The following is an 11,592-nucleotide window of genomic DNA, read 5'->3' on the forward strand; positions in this document are numbered from 1 at the left end:
ACGATCCGCAACCAGGCAATGTGCAATATGATAGGGCAACAGTGAAAGAGGTTTCAATTTTTCGCCGAGCCGTATACTCATTGTACCCTTGGTTCAGTTGGTGGTCCTTCCAAACGCAGAGCGGCGGCAGTGCGGGAAATCACTAATCTAAATCTATTTGTATCTAGTGGAACAAATCGGCACCGATGCACGATGTCCAACGGAGAACAGAAATAAAAATATATACAACCCATATTGGAAAAAAAGAACATATACGGTCCTTTTGGTGTGTTGCAAGCTCGTGATGACGTTTGCTAGAGAAAAGTTAGATCGTTTGGTTGGCGGCCCTCTCTCATTGCAAAAGGATGCCTTTAGTAAGTTTTTTCTTTTATTCATTTGGTAAATTTCAAATACAACAAACATAGGTTTCACGTGAAAAAGCTTTTTCTGGTCTGCAGATGCTAAGCCTTTTTCGTTTAGTTAGTTGGAATTGTTAAGTGCATCTGCTGATTCAAATTCTATTTGTATTCTCTTTTTTTTAGGTTATCATTATCACCACCACCTCATGCGAGTATCACACAACGAAGCTGCCTTCCACGTCCCCGGGAAGTGCGCCCGGCTCATCGGCCCGGTTCGTTTACAGCCAACCACTCTTCGGCTGACGCTTGATGGTGGTCACATCGTCCACCTTGCGGTACGGACGAAGACAGACCGGCGAGGAGGCGGCCCGGGCCGCATCGGCCGACGCGTCGCCACCGCCAACGATCAGGCTCTCCTTGCTGCCGGTCGAGCAACTCTTGGCCGCTTCCGATGGTTCACCGTCGGCCATTAGCTCGGTTTTGATGAGCGGCACCAGCGGTGGGCTCGCGATGGTTGGTGGCGGCGAAGCTACCTTTGGAGGCGCCGACGGTGACGGTGGTCTGGGAGCAGCGACGGCCTTGTGGGAGGGAAGCGGCGTTGCCGGTGTGGTGCTTAAGGTTGGAATAATGGTGCCGGCCGGTGCGGCACCACCATCCTCCTTCGACGGTGGCGGTGGAAGCATACCCTGCCCGGGCTGCGGTTTCACGGCAACCGGGCGTGCCACTGCAATGTCCTCCCCGGTGGATGTGGACGGAACCGGTGCCGGCGCCTTGCGCTTGATAACCTTCGGCGGCGAGTTAACGCCCGACACGAGCGGATCCGGATCGTCACTGTGTACAACGGTTGGCACTTCCGCCGCTGGGGGAGGTGAGGACGGAGCACCCGCTTCCTCCTCGCACTCGTTGCTGTCCTTCGAGCCAGATTGCTTCTTCACCAGCTGCGACTCGGTACGCGTGATGTGGATGGTCGGCGGAGGCGATTGCAGGATCGGCGGCGGAGGTGACTGCACCGTGGACGGCGGAGGGGACTTGCAGGGCGGTGGCGACATGATGGGCGGAGGGGGCGGTGACTTCACCTGAAGGTTGTTCTTCTTCTCCGGCGCCGGTGTGCCGTCCGGAGAAGGTGATTTGCTGCCGGCGATGGACGCGAGCGGCGATTTGCTGGCCACCGATGGGCCCTCGAGCCGCGATAGGCCGCCGGGCGAGCGTGAGCGACCACCGCCGGTCGCTACGCTGAGCCCACCGCCGGCCGGCTTCGGCGATTTGCCCATGCAAGGCGACGGTGTCTTGCTGAGGGCGGCCTGCAGCTGGGCGGTGAGCATGTTCAGCGGCGTGGCCGCACCGCTCTTCGCGTCGTGCAGGTTGAGGGTGTTACCGGGCGACGCGTCACCCTCCTCGGCCAGCTGGCTCAGCAGGTTCAGCAGCGTGGTCGTCGTCTCGTCGGCGTACGCTTCGATGCCGGGCGAAGCACTGCGCGAGCGGGGCAACGGGCTGCGCTCCACCAGACGGCGCGCCTCGGCCATGGCCTTCTGGAGCTGCTGCTGCTGGCGGAAGCTGTCCCGATTGCGACAGCGACCGATTTGCGTGTTTATCTCCACGCCGACACCGGTCATTACCTGGCCCCACTTGGCGGAGGTCGTATTGTTGGCCACCTTCTTGGCGACTCGCCGGAACCGGGCGAGAGGATTCGCGTCCTCCTCCTCCTCCTCTTCGGCCTCCTGCTCGGTCATCTCTACCGGCGCAACCTGGAAGTCCTTCATGAGCCGGCGCTCCCAGATCTTCATACGCTTCGCCAACACGGCTGCAAGACGAGCAAAGCACATCAGGTGTCCTGTTATCAGGATGTAATCCGCACAACAACTTACCCTTCTCCTTGCGATCAACAGCGGACACATCCATGCCGTTCTTCTCGAAAATGTCCAACAGCTCGTAGCGCATGGCGGAGATCTCCGTCTTGACCTCGTTGATGTCGTCCTCGGTGACTGCATCTTGTTCCATGCGGCGATGCATTGCCGAGACGTAGCGCCAAACAAGGGCTCGCATCACGTTGGTGTACCGTTCGGCCCGCTCCTTATCTTCTTTACGACGCTGGGTTTGTGTGGGGAGTACAACAACAAAACAATTAGTCATGTGGACGGAATGGGGTGGATAGTGCTCCTTACAATGGTCGATTCACGCTTGAGATCACGCTTCTTCTTCTTGCCGAAGAGGCGCATCACGTGCTTCATGTTCGGGAAGATGTTGAACGGTGGCGGCAGCGTGGAACTCTCCTCGAAGTAGCTCATCCAGAGGCGCGTCCGGGCAAACTTCCACTCCGTGTCGGAGTGCTCGTCGATCATCGCGTACGAGTTGGACATCATGGCGATGAGCAGGTTCAGCAGTACGATCACATTGATCACACTGTACGAACCGAACATGAGCAGGCCCCAGAAGCGCGTGTACGACTTGATGCCCTGCAGCTCGAAGTTTTCCAGCCCCACCATACCGAAGCTGGCCCAAAACAGTGACTGCGAGGACTCGAACAAGCTGTAACGAATGGGGGGAAGAAATGAAAGAAAATGACGTATGAAAACATGCCATCGACCGTTTAAGATCTCCCACACGAATCGCCCTCACTTTCCGAATCGTCTCCATTTCATGCAGGCATCGCCCTGGTTGTCCCAATCCGGCAGGCCACCCTTCAAGCTGTAGCACTTGGATTTCTCCAGATCAGCGAAATACCACAGCAGCTGGTTCAAACCGCACGCGAACGCAAACAGCACGAGCGAGTAGATGAAGAAAAACTTGACAATGTCGATGACCATGCGGCCGAGCGAAATCTGCAACGGTCCCAGGTGCGGATTGATCGAGAACAGGTGCACCAGCTTCAGGGCGGAGAAGATGTTGGCCGCCGCGAACAGACCCTCCGCGATCAGCTGCGGATCGAAGTCGTCCCAGTGTTCGCGCGCGATGTAGGCCGTGCTCGGGTCGGCCGATATCTGCGACGTCTGCTGGATGTAGGCGACGACGCGCAGCAGCGCCACGCAGCAGTAGAGGAAGTTGCGCGAGAAGTCGATAAAGTTCCACATGTTGCGGAGGTAGCTGCGGATGCCTTCCTTGAAAATTTCCTGCGTCTCCTCCCAGATGAAGCCCATCACGTAGATGACGACGAGGCACTCGAGGTACGTTGGCCCGTTGCCTCGCTGGCGGGCCAACTCTTCCTGCAGCGCTCGCTTCATGCTCTCCGTGCCGAAGAGGAGCACCACCTGCACCTCCGCCCGTTGCGAGACGAGAATGAGCAAAACTGTGCATTTGCAGAGGAGGGAAAGCGGAATGAGTGGAGGAACAGAGCAAGGTGTTAGTTGGCGCTTATGACTTACACAGGAAGAACAGATACGACGACGCATGGATCAAGAACTTCATGAACGGTTTGCGCATAAACTTGGACGTTTCGCAGGACGGCGCAATCATGTAGAGCATGCAGTAGATCGGGAAGAGCACCGCGGTACGGACGATGATGGCGATCTTCTCCACGGCCGACTTGCGCCGGAAGCCGGGCACACCCTCGTACCACATGGCTGCCAGCAGCTGCTGAATGTTCGGATGGGCCACAAACTTCTTCTGCTTGTAGTCGATCGCAAGCTCCAGCCGGGTCAGCTTCATGTGATCGCCATCCATGTAGGGCGGCGATTCCGGATCGTAGTTCAGAATGATGGCCAGCTCCTGCGAGCTGCGGGACTGGTCCAGCAGCTCCACCGCGAAATTCTGACACTGGTGGCGCAGTTCCAGATACTGCGATTTGCACTCCTGCTCGGCAAAGGCCAGATTGCGCAGCTCCCAGGACAGCTGGAACGCCGTCAGCAGCGGATCCTGCGAGCTGAGCGCAATCAGTGACGGGCTTGCCAGCGCACGGTACTCGTTCACACGGGCCAGCGAGTGGCGCAGTGAATCTTCCGACGAACGACGGATACACTCATCGCAACCACATCTGTGGAGGGGCAGAAAAGGAAGGAATTGAAAGCTTCAAAACGTCCCGAAAGCTTGAACCCCCTCCCCACTCACTTCACATCGTGAGGCATCGGTAAGGTGGCGCCACGATCGAGCAGAATCTTCAGGATCTCGTAGTTGTTTTTGTGGGCAGCCAGCATCAGCGGTGTAACGTCCGGCGTGAACATGGCCGTGTTAATATCAACCCGTTGCCAACTCTGCGCAAAGTAAAAAAAAAAAGATCCCAGGTAAGTGTCATCATTGATGAAATCCGCTTTCCAGCAAGTAACGTACGTAAGGTTCACCATCCTTATGGATGAGCTCCTCGTGCTCCAGCAGCAACTCCACGGCCTCGACGAACTCCGCGTTGATCGCGAGCAGCAGGGCGTCCTTCGTCTCCACATTCATGATCACCAGCAGTTCAACCATCTCGAGATTTTCGTTCTCGATGGCCAGCGTCAGCGCCCCTCGCCCCAACGAATCTACACAGTTGACGTTCACGTTGCGTCGCCGGTGGGCCCGTTGGAGGATCCGCTTGACGCTCGCCAGATCGCCACGTTCCACCGCGAGGAGGAACTTTTTCTCCTCGAGCGACAGTGGCACGGGCAGATTGATGTTGGTGATCATGTTAAAGGCGGCCGAACCACCGCAACCGGACGGCACCGGGGACGGTGACTCGATCTGGACGCCGACCCCGCCGGGGTCCTTCTTTTCGTTTCCCATCGTGTGGAGCGGTTTTTAAGCTGACGTTGTTGGCTAATTAGTTCAGAGCACACATCGGTGTAGAGCACTGTGTGGGGCAGTGGGAAGAAGGAGCAATAAAACACACTGGGTAGCTCAGAGATGCTGTGAGCACTACACACACTCACGACTAGAAAGACGACGGATCGAGTAGTGATTTTTTACCTGCACTCCGCTAGACGCTGGATGTCGAATTCTTGGACACTAGCTTATGGAATGGAATTGTATGGTTAACTACGCTTTTAAGTACTGAACAAGAGAGAGAGAGAGAGAGAGAATGAGAGAAACAATTGTTTATGATTGAATAAGAGAGATCAACACATGAAAAAGAAAGTAAATTACTCATATTTGCGCAGGCCACATGTTGCCTTCATTGAAGCGTAACTACGTATGTATTTTTGTATTTGAAACGTATTCAGTTGCCGATTGTAGTTTATTGCAATGTAAATTCGTTGTGTGTGAGTTAAAAGTATGGAGTTCAATAAATACAATGCAATTGAACAGGCGAGAACCTGATCGAGCGCTATTTGCTATTTTCAATGGTTTATTAAATCATATGAACGATGTTTTGAATAATTCTTATTCTGTTTGAAAGGGCAAATGTTTGAAAACAATTGATTACAATTTATGGTATGTTTTCTGAAGAATAACTTCATAAATTTAAATGTCTTTAAATGATTTGAATGTATGTATTACAAAAAAGACTAAGGAATATGTTGTGGGCAGCCGTGCCGACGCCTGGACTTGCCGTGGCAGTTGCGCTGCCACCGGTCAACGTCCAGGAGGACGACAGTGTGTCACGCACACTGTCACACACACTAAGCGCGCAAGGCTTAGTGTGTGCCGAGCGCCGAGCAGAGTGTGTTTGCGAGCCGATCGAGCAGGAGCTCTCGGCAGGGGCGCTCGGTGCGGCTGGTGCGCGGCCACCGCACTTGTTATTTTAAAGTGTGTTGTATCAGTTATGTTAATTGTGTTTTATTATTTATTTTGTATGAGTGTAAATAAAATATTTAAATACAAAAGTTCCAAACACAACAGAATAGCATTAGAATCAATCAGTAAATACTCCTAGTCATCGAACAAAGTACAGTGAATCCGCCTGTAACGAGTACTGCTTATTACGAGTTTTTCGCATAACGAGCAGACCTAACTGCTCAACAAATACCTTTCAAAATGAGCTAGTTCTCGTTTTACATCTTACGTTTTACGGTGCCGATTTGAAATCAAGATCGGCGGTATCACAGTCGGTAAATATTGAGCGCTTCTAGGATTTTAGTTATCGCTCAGACAAATAAGAGCGTTGATAATAAGCAATCATTCAATACAAAACTATTGCCAGAGGGAAAAGTGTCGGAGTAATTGTTTGAGGCATATGTGTGTGGTACATGTTAAAGAGTATTGTTAGTGTGCTTTTTTCTCGATCCATTTACTCATAAGGTTTAAAAAAACACGCTTTAATAAGTGATGATGAATATTTAACACGAAAATTTTACAATTATAATGGTACTGGATAATTTTTGAAATAAAAAATCAAGCATGAAATGTGTATCTGCAGACCAACAAAACCTCCTTAAATACGAACCTAAAAAATCTTCTTAAAAGCGATTGTTTTAGGAAACGTTGCAAAAATGATCTTTTATATTTTCGACCACTTTTTCAATAACGAGAAGAATACTGAACTACCCATATCTGACACCGTTCGTGCTGAGAAACGGGAAGACAACAGCACAATCCCACGTGGTCACAAGATATGCTCCATCCTGGACCAAACCTTACCAGGACCAATCTTATTCGCAAGATAACTCCCATTCCACAATTACATCATGCTTTCGCATCTAGAGTATGACCAGAGCGCTCTATCATGAACTGGCAGATCTTGTTCTGACCACTACTCTCCGTTTCTTCAGTCTAAATACTTAACAAAAATGTGGAACAGAATATGAACTGTTACTGTGCAACCAAACATTCACGGCGAATATTTTCACGCCATGTGTCCGCGCATGATTTCAAGTCCGGCTGCTCCGAACAAATATAGATCTGATTGGCTACGATTGAACATTGCTATCTTCATAGCTTGAGCCGGTCTCATGGTACAGTCGTCAACTCGTACGACTTAACAATATGCCCGTCATGGGTTCAAGCCCCAAATAGACCGTGCCGCCATATGTAGGACTGACTATCCTGCTATGGGGGGAAATCAATAAGTCACTGAAAGCCAACCCCACAAGTGTGTTGGCAGGCCTTGACCGGCATCGGTTGTTGAGCCAAAGAAGAAGAAGAAGAAGATCTTCATAGCTACACATATAAGCAAACATTCAATCATCAATGAGGATACCGGCAAAAATCGTACACTGGTTTTGCCATGGTTTTCTTTTTTTTTAGATTTTTGTTTTGATAAATATAATCATTGTTTGATTTCCTAATATGTTCGGATTTGTTTAACGATTTAGTATTTGAAACAATTTTGAGTAACGTTCAATACATTCTAAATTGTTCAAATAAATTGATCGAATCTAAACAAATTCTAGACGCTAACATTATATTGTTACCTGAGCCCAAATACAAAACGAAAAGTGTTAATACTTATAGCTTACAGCTACGTGGATATACAGCGTATTGTTTCACTGTGTAGTGCAGAACATGTAAAGGAAGTTAAGAAATGTAGTTTATTGTTATGAATAATTTCCAAACGATGGTGAAATCTACCAAAGGACTTAAATAGGAAATTATTCACACGAAACAACTCCCCGCTCCTTCCGCCACAAACTCCGGAGTTGATCCGGATTCGAATCCGAAAGCAATTGGATTCGGATAAATCCTTATACGGCTGCAGGCCTATTGTGCCCATCACTAGTCAACAAACCATACAGGATGACAGCTGAGTACATACATTCAGGCGTAAAATGTTTTAGCCATGGTTGCTTCGGCTATTTTTTCACGGTTAACGAAGTAAAATTGTCTTGATATGTCTAGTTGCACGGTTCCTGGCTATCGACTAAGCTATAAACAATGTATTTTTCTTCTTTATATATACTTTATATTTATATTATACGTCGCATGTCGTTAAGTCAAGACGATTGTATCTCGAGGTCGGCCATAGATGTATAAATAATGGATTCTGTTATCCAACTGGTAGATATAGCTCCAAACGAGTGTGTAGTTCTGATCATAGCAAACCCATAATGTTGTGTTTAAATCTAACGTTGAGATCTTGTCGGCATCGACTAGCAAAAGACCGTGTAAATAAAGTATCGGGTACTGCTCTTATAATTGTATGGCTACTTCCGAGCTCCTATGGACCTCAAAGACAATAAAGATGTTTTTCATAAATATAAAAAAATATATCAGAAAAATTAAACGTTGGTCTGTGGTCCTAACGTTTGCATTAACAAAAAATGGGCAAAATGGTCGATTCTTCATTGGTTAATTTTAACTCGCACTAACAAAACGTTAATTTCACTTTCAATAATAGCATCCCATAAGTCTGCATGGAAAATTTGACACTCATATCAGCCGTACTCTAACCGTGACGGCCAACAAAGTGAAGCAACTTCGTTCAGAAGCGTGTGCGATCAAAGAACGGCAATCCGTAGTGTCTAAAACGGACTTGGTGTGGCATTTTGTGGACGTCGTATAAGCCTTTTCTGGCATCTACAACATCTAGGCACTATTAGACAACAGTCAGAGCATCGAAAGAAAGGCCGGTTCCAAATGACCGAAGACTCTGAACGATTTGAGTTTTCAATGATGCTAAAAATGAAGACAGAGAGACTGGCTTGATTGTTGCGTTAGCTTGGCCGGGAGGTAGATGCAACCGGCCAAACAGTGATGCAGTACCTGGGAAAGAAGAACAAACATATCAGGAAGTAGAAATTGCGTCCACTGGCTTCACAGCGGCAAGCAATGACACCAAAACTCATGGCGACCATTTTATGTGAATATCGATATGACATCCTAGTACGCGAACCGGTCCAACATCCCCCAGCAACATGACCCTAGCTCTACTCCAACAAATTTGTTCCAAAAACTGAGGAGGAGCTGATAAATAACGATCTTAAAAACAAGCCTGGATGTCCTCGTCCGCCATGGTGAAAATTGCGCATAAATGACGAAAGGCACCTCGTTGAAATAAATCTACGAAGAGTCGAAGGTTTATGTTTGCAAGTAAGCTTAAATAATTACCTATCAAAAGATGTTCATGGAAGAAAATTATGTCTTTTAGTTTTTTTTTATAGCTTGCTTAAAAAAAGTTAATTTTAATGCAAACGTTATCAAAAATAGCCTGTTTGTTATTATGTTGACATCTTGTTGTATCCAATACGGATTTTTGAACCGTTGCCCCTGAATTAAAAAAAAAACATCTTTTTAATGGCTAGCGTATATGTTAGTCATACCAATAGTTTTATGTTGAAGTGCAGCTTTAGTTTTATAAAAAGTGAATAAAATCATATCGCAGATGACAGCAACTATTAGCAAATTATAAAACTCCACCAATAAGGTGTCTCATACAGACAACGCTGACTTCTACAGAGTCTGTGGGTAACGATTCACTATAGAATTGAGGAGATACTTCAACAGGCAGAAAAAGTAAGATTTTTTTTTCTATAGTCAATTTTACAACAAGATAACTGAAAAAGAAATATCGATTTCCAGAATTAACTGTACTACATTGCAGCATACAAACACAAAAACCCGAACAATTATTCCAGAACGTTGTTAACCCAATTAAGGAACAATCTCAGCATACTTCTCGCTTACTAGATCGAGAGAAACGATCAATCTGGAAAGAAAGGCACGTGTCATGACAATAATATGTGCGCAATCATATTTGACCAAGTGCGGTAATTCGTTGCGATTGGGCGAATTGCTTCTGTATCGTAGTGTCAATACAGAAGTAGTGTTAATTTAATTTTGCAACGCTTCTTGCAAAGCTTCTTGGAAGTTATATTTTTAGCTTCACAATGGAAGATGTAACGGCGTACACACGAATTTGCAAAGAAAACATCACAAGAGCACGTAGTCCAGCGCGATGCAAACAATACGCTTTAGTTTTGAGCAAATTTGAGTACAAAATTTAGCTCAAATGGTATTACAGTTCTTTGCATCAAATAATTTGTATCTCCGTTGCAATAGTCACAGATCACCGCACTTGATTTACACTTCACCAAACGCGTCACTGGCTGAGGCTGAACTCATTCTTTTACTGTCAACTTAACACTACAAATCCAAGCAATACGATACTCAACGAACCGGCTAAACTACCAGCAACTGATGATTCCACAATATGTTTCGCAAAATTTTCCTGCCCGACACAGCCGATCTGCACCAGAAGTTTGATCACCAAGCACACTTGCACACCCCAACACGCAAACGAACACAAACAGGCTCCAGGTAGGCAAATAGAGAATGAGGAAATATGAGGAGGGAAAAACAGAACGGGATGTCCACTGGTCGAGGCCGAGCGAGCGTTGGGCGCAAACTACCAAACTACTCTGTGCTCACGGTGTGACAGACAGAAGCCATCAAAAAGGTCGGCCAACGTTGTCCGGTGTTTTATAGATTTGGCCCTTGCGCAAAGAAAGCATGCAACCTCCAGGGCGGCGCGGGCATGGCACGGAGAAGTCAGTGGCAGTGTGTGCCTAATCCTGTTAGTGAGTGTGGCGATGGAAGGTTCTGACAAGCATCCGCACCTGCTGCTAATGCTCCGGTGCAACCGTACCCAGGCGAGTTATATTCTTTGATTTCTGCTGGAGCTGCAGCAGGGGAGGAAAATATTATAACTGGGTGTGGAAACAAAAGGCGAAACACAGAAAGCTGGTATCGATCTTGCTAAGCGGCTTGGTCGCTACAGTGTTGCCGTACGGGCCCCGGGAGGGTTATTGCACACCTGTAACCGACCAGGCGCCTCCTTGAATTCCGCACCGGTCAAACAGCGTTACATCGACACAGGAAGAAGCCGCGCAAGCAGGTGGTTAAGCAAAACAAAAAAAAAAATAATAACAAAAAAAAACCGGTCACCGACAGTTTGTAACAGCCAGGCGACGGCCGAGCCTATTCGGTGCCGATATTCGGTTTGCAATGGGGAAACCAAGCTGGTGCCAGAAATAAAAGCAAGGTTCAAGATCGATCGCCGCGCGTTGTGCCATGGGTGGCTTGCGACATTCCTGAGACCGTGCATTTCCGTTCCGTGCCTGCGGCTGTCCGCTCAACAGTGTGCCTAATGTCCGTGTTGTCCTTCGGGTTGATTCATCGCGTCAGCGGTTGGCGTTTGCACGGTCACTCACTGAACCGATCGTGAGCGAAATGCGCAGAGCGACAAATTCAAACTCTCTTGCGATCTTCTTCGTTCGATCGGCAAGCGTCTCTGACCATACAGCACGCAGAAAATGTCTCAAAATTGCTGGGAAAATGCTGCTGCCGGAATGCACTGTGACACTGGCTACGTGAGTGGTTCGTTCTCTTGCTCTCTTCGTGAGTGGCACTCATGCCCCTGGGTAAGCCCCCGCTGCAGGAAGCAGCCGGCGCAGCTGCGGGGTGAAAATCGCGC

At 48.3% G+C, this 11,592-nt stretch overlaps 1 protein-coding gene across 3 annotated transcripts; it reads right to left on the reverse strand.

The window, feature by feature from the left end:
* Positions 1-317: 317 nt before the first annotated feature.
* LOC121598375 (transient-receptor-potential-like protein) lies at positions 318-10,573 on the reverse strand. Of its 3 annotated transcripts, none has more exons than XM_041925102.1 (9): positions 10,308-10,573; positions 5,211-5,294; positions 4,599-5,094; positions 4,380-4,522; positions 3,698-4,305; positions 2,955-3,621; positions 2,501-2,864; positions 2,204-2,426; positions 318-2,139 (listed from the first exon to the last, which is right to left on the reverse strand). In XM_041925102.1, the coding sequence occupies exons 3-9, from the start codon at positions 5,025-5,027 to the stop codon at positions 617-619; spliced, it is 3,957 nt and encodes a 1,318-aa protein (XP_041781036.1). In that variant the 5' UTR covers positions 5,028-5,094; positions 5,211-5,294; positions 10,308-10,573; the 3' UTR covers positions 318-616. The 3 variants fall into 3 exon arrangements, with proteins under 3 accessions (XP_041781036.1, XP_041781034.1, XP_041781037.1); XM_041925100.1 differs by having other exon boundaries at positions 10,296-10,573; XM_041925103.1 differs by lacking the exon at positions 5,211-5,294 and having other exon boundaries at positions 10,296-10,573.
* Between the last annotated feature and the right edge of the window lie 1,019 nt (positions 10,574-11,592).

Source organism: Anopheles merus, chromosome 3L (genome assembly GCF_017562075.2).
Source record: "Anopheles merus strain MAF chromosome 3L, AmerM5.1, whole genome shotgun sequence".
Taxonomy (NCBI): Eukaryota; Metazoa; Arthropoda; class Insecta; order Diptera; family Culicidae; genus Anopheles; species Anopheles merus.

What these genes read in the sequence shown, in the direction of transcription:
- LOC121598375 (XM_041925102.1), bottom strand. Translation starts at nt 5,027, where the DNA reads ATGGGAAACGAAAAGAAGGACCCCGGCGGGGTCGGCGTCCAGATCGAG. An exon ending in GTCGTATCTGTTCTTCCTGT is followed by an intron (nt 3,622 to 3,697) that starts GTAAGTCATAAG and finishes GCAAATGCACAG; the next exon opens with TTTTGCTCATTCTCGTCTCG. An exon ending in AAATGGAGACGATTCGGAAA is followed by an intron (nt 2,865 to 2,954) that starts GTGAGGGCGATT and finishes CATTCGTTACAG; the next exon opens with CTTGTTCGAGTCCTCGCAGT.